The sequence below is a fragment of the Pleurodeles waltl genome, chromosome 4_1 (genome assembly GCF_031143425.1).
Source record: "Pleurodeles waltl isolate 20211129_DDA chromosome 4_1, aPleWal1.hap1.20221129, whole genome shotgun sequence".
In the NCBI taxonomy this organism is placed as follows: domain Eukaryota; kingdom Metazoa; phylum Chordata; class Amphibia; order Caudata; family Salamandridae; genus Pleurodeles; species Pleurodeles waltl.
Window position 1 is genome coordinate 664,108,757 of NC_090442.1, and position 27,987 is coordinate 664,136,743.

Sequence of the window (27,987 nt, forward strand, 5' to 3'; positions counted from 1 at the left end):
GGCAGCAGCATTTCACAATGTCAGCCTTCACTCAGAACCCATTGAAGATGACTTCCTTTTTAATACACTGTCGTCTGCGCACAGTCAATATCAAAGTCTGCCAATGTTGCCCGGAATGCTAAAACACTCCAAACAGGTGTTTGAAGAGCCTGTCAAAGGGAGAGCCATTACTCCAAGAGTAGATAAAAAATATAAACCGCCACCAATAGACCCAGTGTACATCACACAACAGCTATCACCAGACTCTGTTGTAGTTGGAGCAGCGCGCAAAAGAGCCAACTCTCATACTTCAGGAGACGCGCCACCTCCAGATAAAGAGTGTAGAAAATTTGACGCGGCAGGCAAAAGGGTGGCGGCACAGGCAGCAAACCAGTGGCATATTGCAAATTCGCAAGCTTTGCTAGCCAGATATGATAGGGCCCATTGGGACGAGATGCAACACCTTATTGAACACTTGCCAAAGGAGTTTCAAAAAAGAGCGCAGCAAGTGGTCGAAGAGGGACAAAATATCTCCAATAATCAAATTCGATCAGCAATGGATGCTGCAGACACAGCTGCTAGAACTGTCAACACAGCAGTAACGATAAGGAGGCATGCATGGCTGCGTACATCAGGATTTAAACCAGAGATACAGCAAGCTGTGCTGAATATGCCATTCAACGGACAGCAGTTGTTTGGGCCGGAAGTGGACACTGCAATTGAAAAACTTAAAAAAGACACTGACACGGCCAAAGCCATGGGCGCCCTCTACTCCCCGCAGAGCAGAGGCACATTTCGGAAAACACAATTTCGAGGGGGGTTTCGAGGGCAAACCACAGAAGCCACAACCTCACAAACAAAGCCCACTTACCAAAGCCAGTATCAGCGGGGACAATATAGAGGAGGACAGTTTCAAAGAAACAGAGGAAAGTTCCAAAGTCCCAAAACTCCTCAAAACAAACAGTGACTTCAAGGTCACAAATCCCTAACACATAACACCTGTGGGGGGGAGACTAAACAAATTTTACACACATTGGGAGGAAATAACAACAGACACTTGGGTCTTAGCAATTATCCAGCATGGTTATTGCATAGAATTTCTCAAATTCCCTCCAAACGTCCCACCGAAAACACACAATATGTCAAAACAACATATAGATCTTCTAGGACTAGAAGTTCAAGCATTGCTACAGAAAGAAGCAATAGAATTAGTACCAAAAGATCAATTAAACACAGGAGTTTACTCACTGTACTTCCTGATACCCAAAAAGGACAAGAGCCTGAGACCGATACTAGATCTCAGAACATTAAATACCTACATCAAATCAGACCATTTTCACATGGTTACTCTACAAGACGTAATCCCACTGCTCAAACAACAAGACTACATGACAACACTAGACCTAAAGGATGCATATTTCCATATACCAATACATCCTTCACACAGAAAGTACCTAAGGTTTGTATTCCAAGTGATACATTACCAATTCAAAGTGTTGCCATTCGGAATAACAACTGCGCCAAGGGTTTTTACAAAATGCCTGGCAGTAGTAGCTGCACATATCAGAAGGCAGCAAATACATGTGTTCCCATACCTAGATGATTGGTTAATCAAAACCAATACGTTAAAACGGTGTTCACAACACACAAAATATGTCATAGAAACCCTACACAAACTAGGTTTCTCAATCAACTACGCAAAGTCACACCTGCAGCCGTGCCAAACACAGCAATACTTGGGAGCAACAATCAACACAGCAAAAGGGATTGCTACTCCAAGTCCACAAAGAGTACAAACATTTCACAATGTAATGCAAGCCTTGTATCCAAAACAAAAAGTACAAGTCAAAATAATACTGAAACTACTAGGCATGATGTCTTCATGCATAGCCATTGTCCCAAATGCAAGGTTACACATGCGGCCCTTACAACAGTGCCTAGCATCACAATGGTCACAAGCACAGGGTCAGCTTTTAGATATGGTGTTGATAGACCGCCAAACTTACATCTCGCTTCAATGGTGGAACAGTATAAATTTAAACCAAGGGCGGCCTTTCCAAGACCCAGTGCCACAATACGTGATAACAACAGATGCTTCCATGACAGGGTGGGGAGCACACCTCAATCATCACAGCATCCAAGGACAATGGAACATACAGCAAAAACAGTTACACATAAATCACCTAGAACTGTTAGCGGTATTTCTAGCGCTGAAAGCATTTCAACCCATGATAACCCACAAATACATTCTTGTCAAAACAGACAACATGACAACAATGTATTACCTAAACAAACAAGGAGGGACACACTCAACACAGTTGTGTCTCCTAACACAAAAAATATGGCATTGGGCGATTCACAACCACATTCGCCTAATAGCACAATTTATTCCAGGAATTCAGAATCAGTTAGCAGACAATCTCTCACGGGATCACCAACAGATCCATGAATGGGAGATTCACCCCCAAATACTAAACACTTACTTCCAAATTTGGGGAACACCACAAATAGATCTATTTGCAACAAAGGAAAACTCAAAATGCCAAAACTTCGCATCCAGGTACCCACAACATCAGTCTCAGGGCAATGCGCTATGGATGAACTGGTCAAGGATATTTGCTTACGCTTTTCCCCCTCTCCCACTCCTTCCATATCTAGTAAACAAGTTGAGTCAAAACAAACTCAAACTCATACTAATAGCACCAACATGGGCAAGGCAACCTTGGTACACCACACTACTAGACCTGTCAGTAGTACCTCATGTCAAACTACCAAACAGACCAGATCTGTTAACACAACACAAACAACAGATCAGGCATCCAAATCCAGCATCGCTGAATCTAGCAATTTGGCTCCTGAAATCCTAGAATTCGGACACTTACACCTCACACAAGAATGTATGGAGGTCCTAAAACAGGCTAGAAAGCCTACCACTAGACACTGCTATGCAAATAAATAGAAAAGATTTGTCTATTACTGCCATAATAATCAAATTCAACCCTTACACGCATCTACAAAAGATATAGTAGGATACTTACTACATCTGCAAAAAGCAAAACTAGCTTTCTCTTCCATAAAAATACATCTTGCTGCAATTTCAGCTTACCTGCAAATTACGCACTCAACTTCATTATTTAGGATACCAGTCATAAAAGCGTTTATGGAAGGCCTAAAGAGAATTATACCACCAAGAACGCCACCAGTTCCTTCATGGAACCTCAACATTGTCTTAACACGACTCATGGGCCCACCTTTTGAGCCCATACACTCTTGTGAAATGCAATACTTAACGTGGAAAGTTGCATTTTTAATTGCCATCACATCTCTAAGAAGAGTGAGTGAAATTCAAGCGTTTACCATTCAAGAACCATTTATTCAAATACACAAAAATAAAGTTGTTCTACGAACAAATCCCAAATTTTTTCCAAAAGTAATCTCACCGTTCCACTTGAATCAAACGGTAGAATTACCAGTGTTCTTCCCACAGCCAGATTCTGTAGCTGAAAGAGCACTACATACATTAGACATCAAAAGAGCACTAATGTACTACATTGACAGAACAAAACTAATTCGAAAGACAAAACAACTATTTATCGCCTTTCAAAAACCTCATACAGAAAATCCAATTTCAAAACAAGGCATTGCTAGATGGATAGTTAGGTGCATTCAAACCTGCTATCTTAAAGCTAAAAGAGAACTGCCTATTACACCAAAGACACACTCAACCAGAAAGAAAGGTGCTACCATGGCCTTTCTAGGTAATATTCCAATGAACGAAATATGTAAGGCAGCCACATGGTCTACGCCTCATACATTTACCAAGCACTACTGTGTAGATGTGCTAACTGCACAACAAGCAACAGTAGGTCAAGCTGTTTTAAGAACATTATTCCAAACTACTTCAACTCCTACAGGCTGAACCACCCCTTTTGGGGAGATAACTGCTTACTAGTCTATGCCCAGCATGTGTATCTGCAGCTACACATGCCATCGAACGGAAAATGTCACTTACCCAGTGTACATCTGTTCGTGGCATTAGTCGCTGCAGATTCACATGCGCCCACCCGCCTCCCCGGGAGCCTGTAGCCGTTTAGAAGTAGATCTTAAACATTTGTACATTTGTAAATAGATTACTTGAAACTTTATTATGTACATACGCATTCACTCCATTGCATGGGCACTATTACTAGCATACAGAACTCCTACCTCACCCTCTGCGGGGAAAACAATCTAAGATGGAGTCGACGCCCATGCGCAATGGAGTCGAAATGGGAGGAGTCCCTCGGTCTCGTGACTCGAAAAGACTTCTTCGAAGAAAAACAACTTGTAACACTCCGAGCCCAACACCAGATGGCGGGATGTGCACAGCATGTGAATCTGCAGCGACTAATGCCACGAACAGATGTACACCGGGTAAGTGACATTTTCCTTTCTTAAGAACCACAGGTTCAAGATTTACAAACAATACTTTAAATGAAAGGTATTTCACGCAAGTATCTTAGGAACTTTGAATCATCACCATAGCATGTACAGTTTTGGCAAAAATGGCAATAAGCTATTTTAAAAATGGACACAGTGCAAAAATCAACAGTTCCTGGGGGAGGTAAGTATTTGTTAGGTTCATAGGTAAGTAAAGCACTTACAGGGTTCAAAGTTGGGTCCAAGGTAGCCCACCGTTGGGGGTTTAAGGCAACCCCAAAGTTACCAAACCAGCAGCTCAGGGTCGGTCAGGTGCAGAGGTCAAAGTGGTGCCCAAAACACATAGGCTTCAAGGAAATAGGGGTGCCCTGGTTCCAGTCTGCCAGCAGGTAAGTACCCGCGACTTTGGAGGGCAGACCAGGGGGGTTTTGTAGGGCACTGGGGGGGACACAAGTCGGCACAGAAAGTACACCCTCAGCGGCACAGGGGCGGCCGGGTGCAGAGTGCAAACAGGCGTCGGGTTTGCAGTAGGGTTCAATAGGAGACCCGGGGGTCTCTTCAGCGATGCAGGCAGACAAGGGGGGGGGGGCTCCTTGGGGTAGCCACCACCTGGGCTAGGAAGAGGACCGCCTGGGGGTCGCTCCTGCACTGGAGTTTGGTTCCTTCACGTCCTGGGGGCTGCGGGTGCAATGTGTTTACCAGGCGTCGGGTTCCTTGAATCAGGCAGTCGCGGTCAGGGGGAGCCTCTGGATTCCCTCTCCAGGCGTCGCTGCGGGGGCTCAGGGGGGTCAACTCTGGCTACTCACGGGCTCGCAGTCGCCGGGGAGTCCTCCCTGTAGAGTTAGTTTTCCGCAAGTCGAGCCGTGGGCGTCGGGTGCAGAGTGGAAAGTCTCACACTTCTGGAGGGAAACGTGTGGTCTTTAAAAGTTGCTTCTTTGTTGCAAAGTTGCAGTTTCTATGGAACAGGGACGCTGTCCTCTATAGTTTCTTGGTCCTTTTAGATGCAGGGTAGTCCTCTGAGGCTTCATAGGTCGCTGGACCCTGGGGGACGCGTCACTGTTGCAGTTCTTCTCGAAGTGGGGAGACAGGCCGGTAGGGCTGGGGCCAAAGCAGTTGGTGTCTCCGTCTTCTCTGCAGGCTTCAGGTCAGCAGTCCTTCTTCGTCTTCAGGTTGCAGGAATCTGTCTTCCTAGGTTCTGGGGGCCCCTAAATACTCAATTTAGGGGTGTGTTTAGGTCTGGGAGGATAGTAGCCAATGACTACTAGCCCTGAGGGTGGCTACACCCTCTTTGTGCCTCCTCCCGGTGGGGAGGGGGTCACATCCCTAATCCTATTGGGGGAATCCTCCATCTGCAAGATGGAGGATTTCTAAAAGTCAGAGTCACCTCAGCTCATGATACCTTAGGGGTTGTCCTGACTGGCCAGTGACTCCTCCTTGTTTTTCTCATTATCTCCTCCAGCCTTGCTGCCAAAAGTGGGGGCAGTGGCCGGAGGGACGGGCATCTCCACTAGCTGGGATGCCCTGTGGCGCTGTAACAAAGGGGGTGAGCGTTTGAGGCTCACCGCCAGGTGTTACAGTTCCTGCAGGGGGAGGTGTGAAGCACCTCCACCCAGTACAGGCTTTGTTACTGGTCACAGAGTGACAAAGGTACTCTCCCCATGTGGCCAGCAACATGTCTGGTGTGTGGCAGGCTGGCAAAAACTAGTCAGCCCACACTGGAAGTCGGGTATGTTTTCAGGGGGCATCTCTAAGATGTCCTCTGGGTGTATTTCACAATAAAATATACACTGGCATCAGTGTGCATTTATTGTGCTGAGAAGTTTGATACCAAACCTCCCAGTTTTCAGTGTAGCCATTATGGTGCTGTGGAGTTCATGTATGACAGACTCCCAGACCATATACTCTTATGAATACCCTGCACTTACAATGTCTAAGGTTTTGCTTAGACACTGTAGGGGCATAGTGCTCATGCACCTATGCCCTCACCTGTGGTATAGTGCACCCTGCCTTAGGGCTGTAAGGCCTGCTTGAGGGGTGACTTATCTATGCAATAGGCAGTGTGAGGTTGGCATGGCACCATGAGGGGAGTGCCATGTCGACTTATTCATTTTCTCCCCACCAGCACACACAAGCTGGGAAGCAGTGTGCATGTGCTGAGTGAGGGGTCCCCAGGGTGGCATAAGACATGCTGCAGCCCTTAGAGACCTCCCCAGGCATCAGGGCCCTTGGTACCAGGGGTACCAGTTACAAGGGACTTACCTGGATGCCAGGGTGTGCCAATTGTGGAGACAAAAGTACAATTTAGGGAAAGAACACTGGTGCTGGGGCCTGGTTAGCAGGCCTCAGCACACTTTCAAATCATAACTTGGCATCACAAAGGCAAAAAGTCAGGGGGTAACCATGCCAAGGGGGCATTTCCTTACACAACCCCTCCCCCCCAAACAAAAGAGGATGAGACTAACCTTTCCCAAGAGAGTCTTCATTTTCTAAGTGGAAGAATCTGGAAAGGCCATCTGCATTGGCATGGGCAGTCCCAGGTCTGTGTTGCACTATAAAGTCCATTCCCTGTAGGGAGAAGGACCACCTCAAAAGTTTTGGATTTTCACCTTTCATTTGCATTAGCCATCTGAGAGGTCTGTGGTCAGTTTGAACTACAAAGTGAGTACCAAGGAGGTATGGTCTCAGCTTCTTCAGGAACCAAACCACAGCAAAGGCCTCCCTCTCAATGTCACTCCAACACTGCTCCCTGGGGAGTAACCTCCTGCTAATGAAAGCAACAGGCTGGTCAAGGCCATCATCATTTGTTTGGGACAAAACTGCCCCTATCCCATGTTCAGAGGCATCAGTCTGCACAATGAACTGCTTGGAGTAATCTGGAGCTTTTAGAACTGGTGCTGTGCACATAGCTTGTTTCAGGGTGTCAAATGCCTGTTGGTATTCTAAATAGTCCAGTTTACCTTTTTAGGCATTTTCTTGGAGGTAAGTTCTGTGAGGGGTGTCACTATTGATCCATATCCCTTCACAAACCTCCTGTAGTAGCCAGTCAAGCCAAGAAATGCCCTGACTTGAGTCTGGGTTTTTGGAGCCACTGAGTCCAAAATAGTCTGGATCTTGGGTTGGAGTGGCTGAACTTGCCCTCCACCTACAAGGTGTCCCAAGTAAACTACGGTTCCCTGCCCTATCTGACATTTGGATGCCTTGATAGAGAGGCCTGCTGCTTGCAGGGCCTGCAAAACCTTCTTCAGGTGGACCAGGTGATCCTGCCAGCTGGAGCTAAAGACAGCAATATCGTCAAGATAAGCTGCACTAAAGGACTCCAAGCCAGCAAGGACTTGATTCACCAACCTTTGGAAGGTGGCAGGGGCATTCTTTAAGCCAAAGGGCATTACAGTGAACTGATAATGCCCATCAGGTGTGGAGAATGCTGTCTTTTCTTTTGCTCCTGGTGCCATTTTTATTTGCCAGTACCCTGCTGTCAAGTCAAAGGTAATTAAGTATCTGGCAGCACCCAATTTATCAATTAACTCATCTGCCCTTGGAATGGGATGGGCATCTGTCTTGGTGACAGAATTAAGTCCTCTGTAGTCCACACAAAACCTCATCTCTCTCTTGCCATCCTTGGTGTGAGGTTTGGGGACTAAGACCACTGGGCTAGCCCAAGGGCTGTCCGAGTGCTCAGCGACTCCCAATTCCAGCATCTTGTGGACTTCCACTTTGATGCTTTCCTTAACTTGGTCAGACTGTCTGAATATTTTGTTTTTGACAGGCATGCTGTCTCCTGTGTCCACATCATGGGTACACAGGTGTGTCTGACCAGGGGTTAGGGAAAAGAGCTCAGCAAACTGTACCCTGCTGTCCAGTCAAAGGTAATTAAGTATCTGGCAGCACCCAATTTATCAATTAACTCATCTGCCCATGGAATGGGATGGGCATCTGTCTTGGTGACAGAATTAAGTCCTCTGTAGTCCACACAAAACCTCATCTCTCTCTTGCCATCCTTGGTGTGAGGTTTGGGGACTAAGACCACTGGGCTAGCCCAAGGGCGGTCAGAGTGCTCAGTGACTCCCAATTCCAGCATCTTGTGGACTTCCACTTTGATGCTTTCCTTAACTTGGTCAGACTGTCTGAATATTTTGTTTTTGACAGGCATGCTGTCTCCTGTGTCCACATCATGGGTACACAGGTGTGTCTGACCAGGGGTTAGGGAAAAGAGCTCAGCAAACTGTTGTAAGACCTTCCTACAGTCAGCTTGCTGTTGGCCAGAGAGGGCGTCTGAATAGATCGCTCCATCTACTGAGCCATCTTTAGGGTCAGTGGAGAGGATATCAGGGAGAAGTTCACCCTCAGCTTCCTGGTCCGCGTCTATAACCGTTAACATGTTTACATCTGCCCTGTCATGAAAGAGTTTGAGGCGGTTCACATGGATCACCCTTTGGGGGTCCTGCTAGTGCCCAGGTCTACCAGGTAGGTGACCTGACTCTTCCTCTCTAGCACTGGGTAAGGGCCACTCCATCTGTCCTGAAGTGCCCTGGGTGCCACAGGCTCCAGAACCCAGACTTTCTGCCCTGGTTGAAACTCAACCATAGCAGCCTTTTGGTCATACCACATCTTCTGGAGTTGTTGGCTGGCCTCAAGGTTTTTACTTGCCTTTTCCATGTACTCTGCCATCCTGGAACGTAGGCCTAGTACATAGTCCACTATATCTTGTTTAGGCTCATGAAGAGGTCCCTCCCAGCCTTCTTTTACAAGAGCTAGTGGTCCCCTGACAGGATGGCCAAACAGAAGTTCAAAGGGGGAAAACCCTACTCCCTTCTGAGGCACCTCTCTGTAGGTGAAAAGCAGACATGGCAAGAGGACATCCCATCTCCTTTTGCGGTTTTCAGGGAGCCCCATGATCATGCCTTTCAATGTCTTGTTGAATCTTTTCACAAGCCCATTGGTTTGTGGATGGTATGGTGTGGTGAATTTGTAAGTCACCCCACACTCATTCCACATGTGCTTCAGGTATGCTGACATGCAGTTGGTACCTCTGTCAGACACCACTTTCTTAAGAAATCCCACTCTGGTAAAGATACCAATGAGTGCTTTAGCTACTGCAGGGGCAGTAGTGGACCTAAGGGGAATTGCTTCAGGGAATCTAGTAGCATGATCCACTACTACTAGTATGTATTGGTTCCCTGAGGCTGTGGGAGGTTCAAGTGGACCCACTATGTCTACACCCACTCCTTCAAAGGGACCCCCACCACTGGAAGTGGAATGAGGGGGGGCTTTGGGTGTCCACCTGTCTTACCACTGGCTTGACAGGTGGCACAGGAGACACAAAACTCCTTTACCTTCTGGGACATGTTGGGCCAATAGAAATGGTTGACTAATCTCTCCCAAGTCTTGGTCTGTCCCAAATGCCCAGCAAGAGGAATATCATGAGCTAAGGTAAGAATGAACTCCCTAAACTCCTGAGGCACTACCACTCTCCTAGTGGCACCAGGTTTGGGATCTCTTGCCTCAGTGTAAAGGAGTCCATCTTCCCAATAGACTCTATGTTCCTGTTATTTTTCCTTTGGACTCTTCAGCAGCTTGCTGCCTAAGGCCTTCAAGAGAGGGACAGGTTTCTTGTCCCTTACACAACTGTTCCCTTGAGGGCCCCCCTGGGCCTAGGAGCTCAACCTGATAAGGTTCTAACTCAGTGGGCTCAGTTCCCTCAGAGGGCAGAACTTCTTCCTGGGAAGAGAGGTTATTTTTCTTTTGTTGTGTTGAAGCTGGTTCCCCAGTCTTCTTTCCTTTTCTGTTGGAGGATTGGGCCATTACTCAAGGCTCCAACACCACTTTTTCACCCTGTGCTCTGCACTGTGCCCTTGTCTTGACACACACCAGTTCAGGGATACCCAGCATGGCTGCATTGGTTTTGAGTTCTACCTCAGCCCATGCTGAGGACTCCAGGCCGTTTCCAAGCAAACAGTCTACTGGGATATTTGAGGAGACTACCACCTGTTTCAGGCCAGTGACCCCTCCCCATTCTAAAATTACCATAGCCATGGGATGTACTTTAGTCTGATTGTCAGCGTTGGTGACTGGATAAGTTTGTCCAGTCAGGTATTGTCCTGGGGAAACCAGTTTGTCTGTCACCATTGTGACACTGGCACCTGTATCCCTCAGGCCTTCTACACTAGTCCCATTAAACAAGAGTTGCTGCCTGTATTTTGGCATATTAAGGGGCCAGGCAGCCAGTGTGGCTAAGTCTACCCCACCCTCAGAAACTAATGTAGCTTCAGTGTGAACCCTGATTTGCTCTGGGCACACTGTTGATCCCACCTGGAGACTGGCTATTCCAGTGCTAACTGGAGTAGAGTTTGAAGTGGAACCTTTCTTGGGACAGGCCTTGTCTCCAGTTTGGTGTCCCTGCTGATTACAGCTACGACACCAGGCCTTTTTGGGATCAAAGTTTTTACCTTTGTACCCAAAATTGGATTGTGAAGAGGCTTTGGACCCTCCCTCCTGAGCAGGTTTTTGGGGCCCTGTAGAAGACTGTTTACTTTTACCCTTGGATGTCTCAACACTTTTCCCCTGGGGAGTCTTTGTGACCCTTCTCTTTTGGTCACCCCCCTGTGGAAGTCTTGGTCACCCTAGTCTTGACCCAATGGTCCGCCTTCTTTCCCAATTCTTGGGGAGAAATTGGACCTAGGTCTACCAGATGCTGATGCAGTTTATCATTGAAACAATTACTTAAAAGGTGTTCTTTCATAAACAGACTGTACAGCTCATCAAAATCATTTACACCACTGCCATTAATCCAACCATCCAGTGTTTTGACTGAGAAGTCAACAAAATCAACCCAGGTCTGGCTCGAGGATTTTTGAGCCCCCCTGTACCTAATCCTGTACTCCTCAGTTGATAATCCAAAGCCCTCAATCAGGGTAGCCTTCATGAGGTCATAGGATTCTGCGTCTTTGCCAGAGAGTGTGATGAGTCTATCCCTACACTTTCCAGTGAACATTTCCCAAAGGAGAGCACCCAGTGAGATTTGTTTACTTTTCTGGTTGCACAAGCCCTCTCAAAAGCTGTGAACCATTTGGTGATGTCATCACCATCTTCCTATTTAGTTACAAACCCTTTAGGGATTTTCAACATGTCAGGAGAATCTCTGACCCTATTTATGTTGCTGCCACCATGGATGGGACCAAAACCCATCTCTTGTCTTGACCTTTCTATGGCTAGAAGCTGTCTATCTAAAGCCAATCTTTTGACCATCCTGGCTAACAGGAGGTCAACTTCATTGAGGCTGCCCTCAATGCTTCCAGAGCTGTTGGACTGTCCTGTGAGAGAAGCAGCATCTCTGACTATCACTTGTGGAGACAGGGTTGGAGAAACCCTGCTCTCCCTAACTAGGAGTGGGGGTGGGAATTCCTCCACATCACTAGCTTCCCCCTCTGGGAAGGTATCATCAGAGGGGTTGTTTTTAGCAAACTCTGCCAAAAGCTCCTGGAGCTGTACTTTGGTAGGGTTTGAACCAGTTTCAATCTTTTTGATTTTGCAGAGAGACCTTAACTCTGACATCCTAAGATGCAGGTAAGGGGTGAGGTTGAGTTCCATCACTATCTCTTCTGCAGTAGACATTATGTTTCTAAAAGTTGGAATACTTTTTAAGAATCTAAAACTATCTCTAGAACTTAATTCAAATTTGTACAAAACTTTTAAACACCAAAAGTAATGCTAACAGGGACTAACACAAGGCCCTAGCAGGACTTTTAAAAATTTCGAAAAATAGCTCAAATTTCAAAAATCAGTTTCTAATGACAATTTTTGGAATTTAGTCATGTGATCAGGTATTGGCTGAGTAGTCCAGCAAATGCAAAGTCTTGTACCCCACCCCGATCCACCAATGTAGGAAGTTGGCTCTGTATGTACTATTTCTGATGGATACAACTACCTGTGGATTCCTCCCCTTATGAATTCGATCCTTGCGCCAGCATCCGACGGAAAGTCTTCTTCCTAGCTGTCTACGAGGACGTCATAATGGCACGGCTCCGCGTGACTTCGTCTGACATCAGCGTGCCAATAAGAGGTCCCCGTCGGCGTACTAACGTCAGTTTTTCCTTTTTCCGTGCATTCGACTTCAACGGTTTTTCTTCCTGGCCCGTTGGTTACTGTAGCGATCTCTTGAAGTTACAATGTCGCCTCCGAAGAAGTCTGGGTTTAAGCCGTGTAGGGAATGCGGGGGTCGGATGTCAGTGACCGACCCCTATTCGGATTGTATTTGGTGTTTGACCTCTGAGCATGATGTGGAAGGCTGTTCTTCGTGCCAGAGCATGAATCCGAAAGCTCTGAAGGAACGAGAAGCGAAGAAGGTTTCTTCCCATGCTTCTCCCAAAAAGCATAAGAAGCGGCGTCATCATGACTCCTGGCGCCGTCAGGACTCTCGGCGCCGGTCGGAGCGGAGCCGATCGAGGAGTCGTTTGAGGTCGAGGTCTCGTTCGTCACGGCGCCAGAAGACGTGGGAAATGAGTCCTACGGTCACGCCTCAGCCGGAGAGTCCGGGGTTGTCACCGGCGCCTTCAGTCTATGAGGTCACTCAAGGTAGTCCTCGTTTCTCACCGGCGCCGAGGGATCCTGATGTTCCCCAGACGTCTACACAGCAGTACCCAGCGTTCCCGACTCCAGGGACGGATCCGGCCGCATTCTTGAATGCGATGTATGCTGTGTTTCAAGCCATGGCCCCTGCTGGTGCACCGGCGGGTCCCACGGGGCCATTGGCATTCAATTTGGGCTCGCCGGCGTCGTACAGGGCTGCTCCATTCATGCCCTTCTGCCCTTCAGAGCCTGGTGGTCTGGCGCCGGGGGTTTCCCCTGGCAGGAGTCCTTCTCCTGGGACCGTGGATCCGTCGGCTTCTCGTCCTACTCCTTCTCCGCGCCATCCGGCGTCATTGGTGGCCTCATCCAGACCGGCTCCATCTCCTTCTGCACATTCGGCGTCGAGGAGGTCATCTGCCGACTTCGGGCCGGCGCCGGTTGAATCCGGGAGCCTTCCGGAACCAATTCAAGGTCTGAGATCATCGGCGTCGATGGAGTCCTTGTCGACGCCAGCTCTGGAAACGCATTTAAGATCTCGAAGGAAGGCGTTGAGGCTTCTGGAGGAAGAGGAATACAGAAGGCTTGAGGAAGGTGAGATAGAGCCTTCTGATGATTTCCAAGGACTTGCCACTGCAAGTGGATTGGATACTTCCCCAGAGTGGGACATTGCTTCTCCGGGGGAGTTTACTGAGGAGGCCGCCTCCTTCCATGCCATGGTGAGGAAGGCAGCTGATTACCTGGATTTGCCTTTGTCCTCGGCAGAAGTCAAAACTAACCTGCTCACAGAGGTTCTTCATCCTTCTTCCTCCAGTGCTGACCCCTTGTTGCCTTTTAATGAGGCGTTGACTGAGCCTATTATGGACCTGTGGAAAAAGCCGGTGACATCTCCTGCGGTGAACAGGGCAGTGGCGAGAAGGCATAGGAGTGCCCCAGGAGATCCATCATTTCTATCTTGTCACCCGACTCCGGAGAGTTTGGTGGTTTAGGCATCATGTTCTGCAAAATCTGCCCCCGGTACATTCCCTGGTGTTCCAACAGACAGAGAATCCAAGAGGATGGAGCAATCCTCAAAGAAAATCTTCTCTTCTTGCAGCATGGCCTTGAAAGCTACCAATTCCACTTGTGTGCTAGGCAGATACATTCATGCCCTTATGGACTCTGCGAAGGAGATGGCAAAAGATCTGCCACAGGAAGGGCGAAAATCTTTTGGGGCCCTTTTCTTGGATGCGCAAGCGGCTGCACAGCAGATTATTCAATCTGGCCTGGATACTACGGATTCTATAGCCAGGGCCATGGGAACATCGGTGGCTACGAGAAGGCATGCCTGGCTAAGGTCTTCGGGTTTCTCGTCGGTTGTACAATCCACTTTAATGGACCTTCCATTTGATGGGGAAAAGCTGTTTGGGGACAAGGCAGATTCTGCCCTTGAACGGTTTAAGGACTGTCAGGCTACAGCGAAGTCCCTGGGTTTGCAAACCCCTTCTGCTACATTGTACAGGCCTTTTCGTAGGTTTCGAGGGTTTGCTAGAGGTTCTTCCTTTCGTAGATCTCAATCTTTTGCCCAACAACCTACCAACCCGCCCTATCGTGCCTTCAGAGGGCGAGGTAGGGGCAGGGCTAGAGGTCCAGCCCAGCAGCTCTCTTCTTCTTCTTCATCCTCCTCGGGTGGACAGCAGCAGAAGCAGCCCTAGTTTTCCCCACTTTATCAGTCACACTTCTCCTGTAGGAGGAAGATTGAGTCTTTTTCTGCAACAATGGAGGTCAATTACAACAAACTTGTGGGTGCTAGGAATTGTGGAAAAGGGCTATGCTCTCCCCTTTCAGGAGTTTCCTCCTCCCTTCCCTCGCCGTCCCTCCTTTTGTTCAGAAGAACATCTTCTGTTGTTGCAACAGGAGGTTGTAGTCATGTTGGCAAAGGGCGCTATAGAGTTGGTACCGTTGCAGGAAAGGGGTCAGGGGTGTTATTCAAGGTATTTCCTGATTCCCAAACGGACGGTCGTCTAAGGCCGATCCTAGACTTGAGGATTTTGAATTTGTTCCTCAAGCAGGAAAAATTCAAAATGCTGACCCTAGCGCAGGTGCTGTTGGCGTTGAACGAAGGAGACTGGATGGTGTCTGTCGACTTGCAGGACGCGTACTTTCATGTTCCCATAGTCAAGTCGCACAGGAAGTATCTCCGTTTTGTGGTCGGATCGCAGCATTACCAGTTTGCGGTCCTCCCGTTTGGTCTTACTTCAGCACCAGGGGTCTTCACAAAGGTGATGGCAGTTGTTGCAGCACATCTCAGAAAGAGGGAGGTAGCGTTTTTTCCCTACCTGGACGATTGGTTGATCAAAGCCAAGTCTCCAGAGATTGTGTTGTCTCATCTGCGAATGACAACGCAGTTGTTGTTCGATCTGGGTTTTTCGGTGAACGTACCCAAGTCTCACCTGGAGCCCTCTCAATGCCTCCTGTTCATAGGCGCAGTATTGGACACGACAAGGTTTCGGGCCTACCCCCCGCCTCAGCGGGTGCGGGACATTCAGGCACTGATTCCTTTGTTTCTAAGAGGAGCAGCAGTTCCAGTCCTCAAAGTCTTACGCCTGCTAGGTCTGTTTGCTTCTTGCATTCTGTTGGTCACTCATGCTCGCTGGCATATGAGGGCTCTTCAGTGGTGTCTCCGCAGACAGTGGTTCCAGCACAAAGGGGATCTCAGGGATTCAATAAAGATCTCCAGGGACGCTGTAGCGGATCTTCATTGGTGGTCAGTGGACGACAACCTTTCCCAAGGGAAACCGTTTTCACTACCACCTCCGGTGGCCACAGTGATATCGGATGCTTCCACTCTAGGGTGGGGAGCTCATCTGGGGGACCTGGAGATCAAGGGTCGTTGGTCTCCAGTGGAACAGATGTTGCATATCAATCTGTTGGAATTGCGGGCTGTACGTTTGGCGCTCAAGGCCTTCCTCCCTTCCCTTCGCGGTCAGTCAGTTCAGATCCTGACGGACAACACTACCCAGATGTGGTATATAAACAAGCAAGGAGGAGTAGGGTCGTATCTTCTTTGCCGGGAAGCCCTACGACTCTGGTCCTGGGCTCAGGACCATCGGATTTGCTTGATGGCAAATCATTTGGCCAGAGTGTTGAATGTACGTGCGGACGTTCTCCGTCGTCACTTCTCATTAGATCACGAGTGGCGTCTCCATCCGGATGTAGTCCTCCACATCTTCGAGGTGTGGGGTACTCCTCAGGTGGATTTATTTGCCACTCAGGAGAACGCGCATTGCTCGTTATTCGGCAGCCTCCAGTATCCGATGCAAGGGGCGTTGGGGGACGCGTTTCAGATGTCCTGGAATGGCCAGTTGCTTTACGTGTTTCCCCCCACACCTTTGATTCCTCGGGTTTTGAGGAAGGTTCGTCAAGACCGGGCCCAAGTCATATTGGTAGCACCGGACTGGCCGAGAAGGGTATGGTATACAGACCTACTTCAACTCTCTCAGTGCCCTCCGCTCCGTCTCCCGCTCAGGGCAGATCTCCTCTCTCAATCGCAGGGGCAGGTTCTACACCCCCACTTCCAGAGCTTGCACCTTCATGCCTGGAGATTGAACGGGCAACCTGAGTTCTTTTTCTCTCCCACCGGATGTAGTGGATGTTATACTATCGTCCAGGCGACACTCCACTAAGTCTATTTATGCCGGAAGGTGGGCAAAATTTGTGTTGTGGTGTGGAGAGAACCAAAAAGATCCTTTAAAGGCCCATCTTTCAGATGTACTTTTGTTTGTTCTCAGTTTGGCGAAGAAAGGCTGTGCTATAGCTACAGTTAAGGGTTATTTGGCAGCTCTGTCGGCGTTTCTTTGCCTTCAGGATCAGCCATCTTTATTCAAGTCTCCCATTGTACATAGGTTCCTTCAGGGTTTGGTGAATAGCTTTCCTCCTACTCCTTTTCACATGCCTCTGTGGGACTTAAATCTTGTTTTAACATTTTTTATGGGTTCGCCTTTCGAGCCCATGCATTCATGTCCATTGAGATATTTAGCTTTCAAGACTGTTTTCTTGATCGCGATTACTTCTGCTAGAAGGATTGGTGAGCTTCAGGTGCTCTCAGTTAAGCCTCCTTTCACTGTGTTTTTCCCTGATAAAGTGGTTTTAAAAACCAGGGCTGCTTTTCTGCCGAAAGTTGTCACCCCTTTTCATTTGGGGCAGAATATCACTCTTCCTGCTTTTTACCCTCCTTCCCACCCGTCTAAAGAAGAAGAGAGACTCCATAGGTTGGATCCTAAGAGGGCCCTGAGTTTTTATCTTGAAAGAACTAAAGACTTTCGTTTGGATGAGCAACTGTTTGTTGGGTATGCTGGTCAACAAAAAGGCAGAGCTGTACAGAAAAGGACACTCTCCAGGTGGGTCATCTTCTGTATAAAGATCTGTTACTCTTTGGCAAAAAAGGTCCCTCCTGAAGGTATCAGGGCCCACTCGACTAGGGCTAAATCCGCATCTTCGGCTTTGGCGAGGGGAGTTCCATTGATAGACATATGTAAAGCGGCAACTTGGGCGTCCCTCCATACTTTCGTGAAACATTACTGTTTAGACTCCAAGATGAGGAGGGACGGTCACTTTGCTCGCTCGGTATTGCAAGATTTCTTGGTGTAATCAAGAGGGCACCCACCACGGAGTGCGGGACTGCTTGGGACTCTATTCATAAGGTGAGGAATCCACAGGTAGTTGTATCCATCAGAAGAACAAGTTACTTACCTTCGGTAACGCTTTTTCTGGTGGATACACTGACTACCTGTGGATTCCTCACGGTCCCTCCCGCCTCCCCGTTGCCTGCCTGGTTACACTCTTATCTTGCAGTATTTAGGTTTATATTTATATATATATGAAAGTGCATATATATGTATATTTATATGTATATAGTGATATTTCTCTATTTATTTTGTATATTTATGTATCCCAGCTTTCAATAAGAATGGATTATTTAAAGGATCAAGGTTTTTGTGTGTGTATATCTTTCTATATTATTTATCAATTTTCATGGTCGGTTTACTCCTATTTGCTTTAAAGGCACGAAAAAAGTGAGGTGAAACTGACGTTAGTACGCCGACGGGGACCTCTTATTGGCACTCCGACGTCAGACGGAGTCACGCATAGCCGTGCCATTATGACGTCCTCGTCGACGTAGACAGCTAGGAAGAAGACTTTCCGTCGGATGCTGGCGCAAGGATCGAATTCATAAGGTGAGGAATCCACAGGTAGTCAGTGTATCCACCAGAAAAAGCGTTACCGAAGGTAAGTTCCTTGTTCTTCAAAGTGAGAAATAGCATGCACAGAGTCCAAGGGTTCCCCTTAGAGGTAAGATAGTGGCAAAAAGAGATAATTCTAATGCTCTAGTTTTGTGGTAGTGTGGTCGAGCAGTAGGCTTATCAGAGGGTAGTGTTAAGCATTTGTTGTACACACACAGGCAATACATGAGGAACACACACTCAAAGACAATTCCAGGCCAATAGGTTTTTATATAGAAAAATATATTTTCTTAGTTTATTTTAAGAACCACAGATTCAAGATTTACAAACAATACTTTAAATGAAAGGTATTTCACTTAGGAACTTTGAATTAGCAAAATAGCATATACAGTTTTCACACAAATGGCAATAAGCTATTTTAAAACAGGACACAGTGCAATTTTCAACAGTTCCTGGGTGATGGTAAGTGTTTGTTAGTTTTGCAGGTAAGTAAACCACCTACAGGGTTCAAAGTTGGGTCCAAGGTAGCCCACCGTTGGGGGTTCAGAGCAACCCCAAAGTTACCACACCAGCAGCTCAGGGCCGGTCAGGTGCAGAGGTCAAAGTGGTGCCCAAAACGCATAGGCGTCAATGGAGAAGGGGGTGCCCCGGTTCCAGTCTGCCAGCAGGTAAGTACCTGCATCTTCGGAGGGCAGACCAGGGGGGTTTTGTAGGGCACCGGGGGGGACATGAGTCAGCACAAAAAGTACACCCTCAGCGGCACGGGGGCGGCCGGGTGCAGTGTGTAAACAGGCGTCGGGTTTGCAATGGAGTTCAATGGGAGACCCAGGGGTCTCTTCAGCGAAGCAGGCAGGCAAGGGGGCGGGGGGCTCCTCGGGGAAGCCACCACCTGGGCAAGGGAGAGGGCCACCTGGGGGTCGCTTCTGCACTGCAGGTCGGATCCTTCAGGTCCTGGGGCCTGCGGGTGCAGTGTCTTTACCAGGCGTCTGGTTCTTTGAAGCAGGCAGTCGCGGTCAGGGGGAGCCTCTGGATTCCCTCTGCAGGCGTCTCTGGGGGGGGTCAACTCTGGCTACTCACAGGGTCGCAGTCGCTGGGGAGTCCTCCCTGTAGTGTTGTTTCTCCGCAGGTCGAGCCGGGGGCGTCGGGTGCAGAGTGCAAAGTCTCACGCTTCCGGCGGGAAATGTGTTGTCTTTTAAAAGTTGCTTCTTTGTTGCAAAGATGTTTCTTCTTTGGAGCAGAGCCGCTGTCCTCGGGAGTTCTTGATCCTTTTAGATGCAGGGTAGTCCTCTGAGGCTTCAGAGGTCGCTGGACCCTGTGGAACGCGTCGCTGTTGCAGTTTTTCTTGAAGTGGGGAGACAGGCCGATAGGGCTGGGGCCAAAGCAGTTGGTGTCTCCGTCTTCTCTGCAGGGCTTTCAGGTCAGCAGTCCTTCTTCATCTTAGGTTGCAGGAATCTATCTTGCTAGGTTCTGGGAGCCCCTAAATACTCGATTTAGGGGTGTGTTTAGGTCTGGGGGTTAGTAGCCAAAGGCTACTAGCCCTGAGGGTGGCTACACCCTCTTTGTGCCTCCTCCCTGAGGGGAGGGGGGCACATCCCTAATCCTATTGGGTGAATCCTCCATCTGCAAGATTGAGGATTTCTAAAAGTCAGAGTCACCTCAGCTCAGGACACCTTAGGGGCTGTCCTGACTGGCCAGTGACTCCTCCTTGTTTTTCTCATTATCTCCTCCGGCCTTGCCGCCAAAAGTGGGGCCGTGGCCGGAGGGGGCGGGCAACTCCACTAACTGGAGTGCCCTGGGGTGCTGTAACAAAGGGGGTGAGCCTTTGAGGCTCACCGCCAGGTGTTACAGTTCCTGCAGGGGGAGGTGAGAAGCACCTCCACCCAGTACAGGCTTTGTTACTAGCCACAGAGTGACAAAGGCACTCTCCCCATGTGGCCAGCAACATGTCTGGTGTGTGGCAGGCTGCTAAAACTAGTCAGCCCACACGGGTAGTCTGGTATGGTTTCATGGGGCATCTCTAAGATGCCCTCTGGGGTGTATTTCACAATAAAATGTACACTGGCATCAGTGTGCATTTATTGTGCTGAGAAGTTTGATACCAAACTTCCCAGTTTTCAGTGTAGCCATTATGGTGCTGTGGAATTCGTGTATGACAGACTCCTAGACCATATACTCTTATGGCTACCCTGCACTTACAATGTCTAAGGTTTTGCTTAGAAGCTGTAGGGGCATAGTGCTCATGCACTTATGCCCTCACCTATGGTATAGTGCACCCTGCCTTAGGGCTGTAAGGCCTGCTAGAGGGGTGATTTATCTATGCCATAGGCAGTGTGAGGTTGTTATGACACCCTGAGGGGAGTGCCATGTCGACTTATTCATTTTCTCCCCACCAGCACACACAAGCTGGCAAGCAGTGTGTCTGTGCTGAGTGAGGGGTCTCCAGGGTGGCATAAGACATGCTGCAGCCCTTAGAGACCTTCCCTGGCATCAGGGCCCTTGGTACCAGGGGTACCAGTTACAAGGGTCTTACCTGGATGCCAGGGTGTGCCAATTGTGGAAACAAAGGTACAGGTTAGGGAAAGAACACTGGTGCTGGGGCCTTGTTAGCAGGCCTCAGCACACTTTCAAATCATAACTTGGCATCATCAAAGGCAAAAAGTCAGGGGGTAACCATGCCAAGGAGGCATTTTCTTACAAGGGGTGACTTATCTATGCCATAGGCAGTGTGAGGTTGGCATGGCACCCTGAGGGGAGTGCCATGTCGACTTAGTCATTTTCTCCCCACCAGCACACACAAGATGGCGAGCAGTGTGCATGTGCTGAGTGAGGGGTCTCCAGGGTGGCAAAAGACATACTGCAGCCCTTAGAGACCTTCCCTGGCATCAGGGCCCTTGGTACCAGGGGTACCAGTTACAAGGGACTTACCTGGATGCCAGGGTGTGCCAATTGTGGAGCAAAAGTACAATTTAGGGAAAGAACACTGGTGCTGGTGCCTGGTTAGCATGCCTCAGCACACTTTCAAATCATAACTTGGCATCAGCAAAGGCAAAAAGTCAGGGGGTAACCATGCCAAGGAGGCATTTCCTTACAGATACATAATATACTGAAAACAACTAGTCAGAATACACAGAGCTATATTTCGATATAATTATTTCAATTTAAATCCCATTATTAGAAGGGCAACTGTAGGTAATTTTTGAAGTAAGTAAATGAGGGAGAAAGGCTGACAGAGATCCGAAGGCTGAATCCTGTAGTTTTGGGGCAAGCAAAGAGAAATGTTCAGATCTAGATGTATGCAGGCAATGTAGAACCCATGAGGAGGACAAGTGAAGTGTAGCAAAAGAGTGGAAACAACCATAGGAATAGAGATTTGAATAATATGAGGAGCAAGGAATGACTAGCTTGAAGCAGAAAGCATAGAAAATTGTATTAGTTATATTGTGTAGTCCAAGGAACTTTGTGCTGTACCAGTAAAGCATACATTTGAGATAGTGTTTTAAACCTTGAACAAATATAAGGATGATATTTTTTTTTTAAGCAATGGTGCTTGTAAGGGATAGCCTTCCAGAGGAAAATGGAATCACTGACTGAGATTTCTTTGTCATAGAGTTAAATACAAGTGCAAGCAACTAATGTTTTGTGTTAATGAACGCATTGAGTCTTTTAACATTGAAAATAAGGGGGTATAATAGTGTTTTCTTGTGATATGGAAATAAGAAAGAATAGCACACATGAAAATGATTTGATACCCATGAATCTGGATGCAAATCCTATTTCAATTGCTTTTGACCTCTTCCCTTCGCTTTGAATAAATCCATGCATTTCAGAGGTTGCGGCATGGGTGGATTCAAATTTCCTAAAACTATATGCAGGGAAGACTTAGTTATTGGTTCTGGGCAAACATCATAATATCTTGTGAAATGCCTGTTGGCCTGATAGCCTCGGTCCATTACCCAACCCCACCCCCAATGTTGGTATCTGGATTGATGAGAAACTTTCCTTCAATGCCTAAATTACTGTCCTCACAGGGAAATGTGTTGGTATGTTGAGATCCCTGATGAAAATACTGTATATCCTACGTGAATCCACACACAAAACGGTAGTCCAGCCCTTGTAATATCTTGGCTAGAAAACTGCAACGTCCTCTATTCGGGTACTTCCCAGTCCCAGCTGAACAGGCTTCAATGAGTTCAAAACAATCCTGTAGGAAAGTGCCCCTTTTGGCATGATTACCCCCCACATTTTGCCTGATATTGATGTAGTTCCTTGTAAAAGCTACGCCTCACCAAACACATACACACTGCCATTGCAGATTGTGTGTGTTGGTGGGGCGAAAAAGGTAAAATCGACATGGCATCCCTCCCAGGGTGCCATGCCCACAAACCAATGCCTGTTGCACAGGTAAGTCACCCCTGTAGCAGGCCTTACAGCTCTAAGGCAGGGTGCACTACACCACAGGTATGGGCATAGCTGCATGAGCGATACGCCCCTAGAGTGTCTAAGTCCCTTCTTATACATTGTTAGTGCAGTGTGACCATATTAAGTACATGGGTTGGAAGTTTGTTGCTTTGAACTCCACAGCTCCATGATGGCTCCACTGAAGACTGCAAAGTTTGTATCAAACTTCTCAGCACAATAAAACCACACTGATGCCAGTGTTGGATTTATTGTAAAATGCACACAGAGGGCATCCTAGTGATGCCCCCTGTATTTTACCGAACACTCTAGTGTAGTGCTGACTGGTCTGTGCCAGCCTGCCACTCACAGACACATTTCTGACCCCATGGGGTGAGAGCCTTTGTGCTCTCTGGGGTCAGGAACAAAGCCTGCTCTGTTTGGAGGTGCTTCACACCTCTCCCCCTGCAGGAACTGAAAACTTGGTGGTGAGCCTGAAAGGCTCTGGCTTCTTGTTACAGTGCCCCGGGACACTCCAGCTAGTGGAGATGCCCGCCCCCCAGACCAAGCCCCACTTTTGGCGACAGGTCTGGTTGGAAAATTAGGTGAAAACAAGGAGGAGTGACTACTGCAGCTAGGACTTCCCCTAAGTTGTCCAGAGCTGAAGAGACCCCCCTCCTGACAGAATCCTCCATCTTGTTTTGGAGGAGAGGGCGAATAGGGATAGGAATGTACCCCCCTCCCCAAAGGGAGTGGGCACAATAAGGGTGTAGCCACATTCAGGAACAGTAGCCATTGGCTACTGCCCTCTGACCCATGCAGCACCCCTAAATCTTGTATTTAGGGGTACCCCAGAACTTTGCTCTTCAGATTCCTGGCAACCTCAAGAAAGAAGAAGGACTGAAGGGCCAACCCCAGCAGTGAAGACTGTAGACAACAACTGACTTGGCCCCAGCCTTACCGTCCTGTCTGCAGCTTCAAGACTCCTGCTACAAAAAGGGGACACATCCTGTCTGCCCAGCAAAGGACCAAGAACTCCAGAGGACAGCGGCCTTTTCCAGAAGAAACCCTCCAAAAAGACTCCAGAACCGCCCCAGACCCGCAAGCCCTGTCTACTCTGCGCCTGATGCCCACGGTCTGAGTCCAGGTGATCCACTGGTCCAAAGGAGGTCCCCAGTCGATTCCTACCTCGAGTCCACCCTGGGTAGACCCCTCCTGGCCAACACGTCTACGCCTGCAGCCTGAATCCGGAGACTCCCCCTGACAGTGAACGGATCCAACTAAGATTCCTGATGCCTAAAGGTACCCCTGCACCCACAGCCCCCTGGCCTTCGGGAATCCAAAAGATGGTTGAGCAACGTCCAGCAGGCACCTCTCCTACTTGTAAAACCTTTGGTTTACCAGAACCGACCCCCTGGACCCAGCCTGCAGCATCTTTTATGACCCACGGGGTTCCCCCATTGAAAAGCATTGGGTGTCTGATGCTGTGTTTGTACCATGCCATGTTTGACCTAAACCCCCCAGGCCTGTGTTCTGAAGCTACGGGTGCTTACCTGCAACCTGTGTTCTTCCGATTGCCCCCAGTCCTCATAAGGTTCCATTAAAAACCCAACACCAAATTCGATCTCTGCACCCGGCCGGCCCTGTGTTTCTGGTTGTGCTCTTTTGTGGTCAACTTAAACTTTGACCCGTGGATATCCTAACCTCCAAAGACTGGGATCGTATGTTGTGTACTTACCTGTTAACTGGGCTAACTCTTTTCCTCCCGTAGGACTGTATTGGTTCCTGTAAGAAATTGCACTGGGTCAACTTTTAAAATTGAAAAGTTGTACTTACTTGTAAACAGTTTTACCTGCAAAACCTAAATAAAGTACAATTGATACATATGCTTAATACCTAATTACAACTGTACTTACTGCAACAAAGATCTATTGGTTCTAGTAATAAAGTAACAACATATATGTTTGCTATATAAAAACATTGGCCAGGAGTTCGTCGTTGAGTTTGTGCCTCTTTTCTTGACTGTGTGTGTACAATAAATGCTTCGCACTACTGTCTGGTAAGCCTAACTGCTCGACCAAATTACCACGAAAGAGCATTACTGTTATCTACTTTAGCCTCTGTTAGGCCTCTGGGGAAGCAAAGAGTCACTGTTAAAGCACTTTGCTATTGCTATAAAGCTGTCTCTTTGCAAAGCTCTACCTAACTACAGTCATTAGTAAAACCATATATTCTACTTCCTCCTTCTCCTCTTCCTCCTCCTCTCCGTCCTCCTCCTTCTCCTCCTTCTCCTTCTCTTCCTCATTCTCATCTTCATCCTCCTTCTCTACCGTAGTAGAAAGAGGTAATACATGTAGAAAAAGGTAATACATGGGAATTAACATAATACTGACAATCAAATTCGAAGGTCATTTCATCATTTGCTGAATAATTAGCATTATAGAGAAATATCCATAGAAGCCTCATCTGAAATCTGGGATACACCAGGAAAATAAAAGAGCAGATGCTGATTATGTATTTTCCATTTGAATGAAATGGTGGGAGCTGATTAATAAACTTTGTTTAAGAGAGAAGAGTACCTACTATTCCACTAGAAGTAAGAGACCACAGAATTCGTAGAAATGTGACACAATTGATACCTACATGAAAGTGAGCCATAGCAGGGAAAAGATAAGTCTGCAGGCAAGGTGCTGATGGTTCGAAAACAATAAAAGTGTGCCTCCAGGGTAATACCGTACCAAATTATGTATTGAATGTAGAATAGATTTGAAATAAAGACAGTCCAAATTTGTGGCTCAAATGTTGTTTTAAATAAACTTCTGCTTTCTTAATTTCGCACATTTATTACGTTTTTTCTCTCACTTCGTACATTTACTGAACAAAAGCACACTGGAGCATCAGTAAGGAAGGCAGGATCATTAAGGCCAAGCAGATCTGTCTTCAGTGGCTGCTGTCAGCATAGTCAAGTAGAACTTTTCACAATGGGTGATTTACAAAGTTATGTGAATGGCTAAGTTGAAGGTTTTACTGAAAAGAGGACACCTGCATGATCAGTATTTTTTTAGGTAAGCCATTCTCCCAGTCACTGGTACACGTGGACTGAATGAGGAATCTGTCTCCAAAGAGCTAGTGGAGGAAGAGGGTGAGAAACCTTGATATCAAGACACACAAAAGAAATTGAGGAAAGATGTGCCTATCCAGTATAAAAACTCAATTCTTTCAGTTTGCTTACTTTCTAAACATTAAGGAATGTTGAACAAAAACAAATGCCTTGAATTCAGTTTAATGTATGCTGGTCCATTGTTGGTGTCATCAGTACAGAAATATTAATGGGCATTTTCACCATTGTTCCTGCAGATATCATTGGGAATCCCTGTACAGTTTATCTTACTTTCACAACAGAAATGTGAAATACCTTCTCAACATATTAGCATATTTCTAAAGATTTGGAATGCCTGAGCTACGAGTAGAAAATAATTAATATAGTTAAATGTAATGCATTATCTCTGCATCCCAGATGTTATTTTTTGTTGTGTGCTGTTTTCAAGTTTATTGTTTCAAAGTGCTACCATAAAAATTGGAATGTCTGACTCGCTACCTTTTCTCCAAAATAGGTTTTTGTAACTGTTCATTTATATAGTCATTTAGATCCGAGTGCAAATACTAATTTACAGATAATCTTATCCGGAGCCACTATTTTGGTTAATATACCATTTGTGATCACGTGGCAATTGGCTTTGTGTAGCAATTTGACTACATCCCTGGCAACATGCAAATAAGTTGCATTATCTATCGCAAGAAGATAGGTAGTAATTGTGCATAAAAAAGGAAAAATGTGAGAGATACCTCTGCTACCCCCCCAAAATGCCTTATTTTCTAGTGCAAAACCTTATATTTGGAGGTAACCCCACCTTAGTCATTGAACCATGGTTTTTGACTTCCAATTTATTACTCAATGCTAAATGAGGACGTAAAATCCACCAAACATTTATAGGTTTATTTGTTCTATGTTTTTTTAGATCACAGCAAGCTATTATAATTGGCATCAGTTGGACTCACAAAACGAGTGGAAGTTTTCAAAGGTGGAGGTCTTGGTCGTGGATGAAGGCAGTCTCGTGTCAGTGCAAATCCTGAGTTCAGTTTTAGTGCTACTATGCAAATATGCCAATCTGGCCAAGCTCATTATTCTTGGTAAGTGGACTCGCCTTTGTACTTTTTACTAGAGCAATTTACCAAAGTCCTTCATCATGATTATTGAACTATCTAGTTTAGCAGAATGATGAGCCTGGTTCCTGCCAGTATGCATGTAACATTTGCAAAGGCAGAATACTCTTAACTTCCTTGAGTATCTTAGTATTGTCATTTTTCTCTCAGCAGTCTGAGAGGTTGATCATCAGGCCATAATTAAACCTTGTAAAGCCTACAGCACATCCATCTTCCTCTCTATTCCTGTTTTAAAAACTCAACTAAGTACAAAAAGGTGCCATTATCTTAGTCCATGTTCATCCCTCATGTATTTGACTGCATCCTCTACATTGAACTACTTCCTCCTGAGCTTGTTATTAGTATAAGAAGCACCGTGAAACAATTAAGGTTTGAGTTTTTCTAAACATCTTTTTCATTTCGGTATCCTTCAGTGTGCCACACCCTTGTAATATACCACTAATGAACACAACTCCTTATTTGCAGCCACTTCCAGAGAAGTCTGTTTTGAGGGGAAGCCTTTTTTTTCGGTGTACTTGATCTGCTAGTATAACATTAACCCTTTAAGTGCTTGTCGGCCTATGGCCGACACCTGCATTATCTCCCCAGTACATCTGTCGACTGTTGGCCCACACTGGGGAGGTATATAAACATCCCTCTGTTGCTGTGCACCACAGGGAGTCCTATATTCTATTATGATGATCAGGGTGCAGACGCGCTGATGTCATTGAAGTGAAAGTAAAACAAGCCAAAAGGCTTGTTTTACTTTCACTGTATTAGTATGTCTCAGCCCCTCAAGCACCAGTTCTCTTGGGGAAGGTATCATTGGAAGGGGAGAATCTCCCTTTTCCAATGGTATCTTTGCACAGTGGATCTCGGCTTGAGAATCACCACAGTAGAGTAACCCACAAGTAGGGATCCACCCACTAGACACCAGGTATAGGGAGAACGGCCTCCTAGGCAAGAGCTTTTGCTTCTCCAAGCCAACATTTAAAGATGTGGTCTTTCCTGGGACAGGAGTGTCCTTGTCCAAGTTGAAGTGTGAATCTCCTTGTCTCGGAGTAGATGTCACTGCACTGGGGAGATACGAAGGTCCAGGGATAGGGGGTGGGACATACATCTGTGTGTCAATATCTATTCATCTTACTCTCATTTACTGTCTCATAGTGATTAGCTGTGGCAAGTATGTATCACAGTAGTGATGATT

The 27,987-nt window shown here is 47.1% G+C and overlaps 1 protein-coding gene across 2 annotated transcripts in view; it reads left to right on the top strand.

Moving 5' to 3' along the window:
* HELB (DNA helicase B) overlaps nucleotides 1–27,987 on the top strand; it is a 451,751-nt gene that overhangs the window by 145,470 nt on the left and 278,294 nt on the right. For both annotated transcript variants that reach the window (XM_069229147.1, XM_069229148.1), the window contains one exon: nucleotides 26,597–26,768. In XM_069229147.1, coding sequence (XP_069085248.1) covers nucleotides 26,597–26,768 — 172 coding nt within the window. The remainder of the gene's footprint in view (nucleotides 1–26,596; nucleotides 26,769–27,987) is intronic.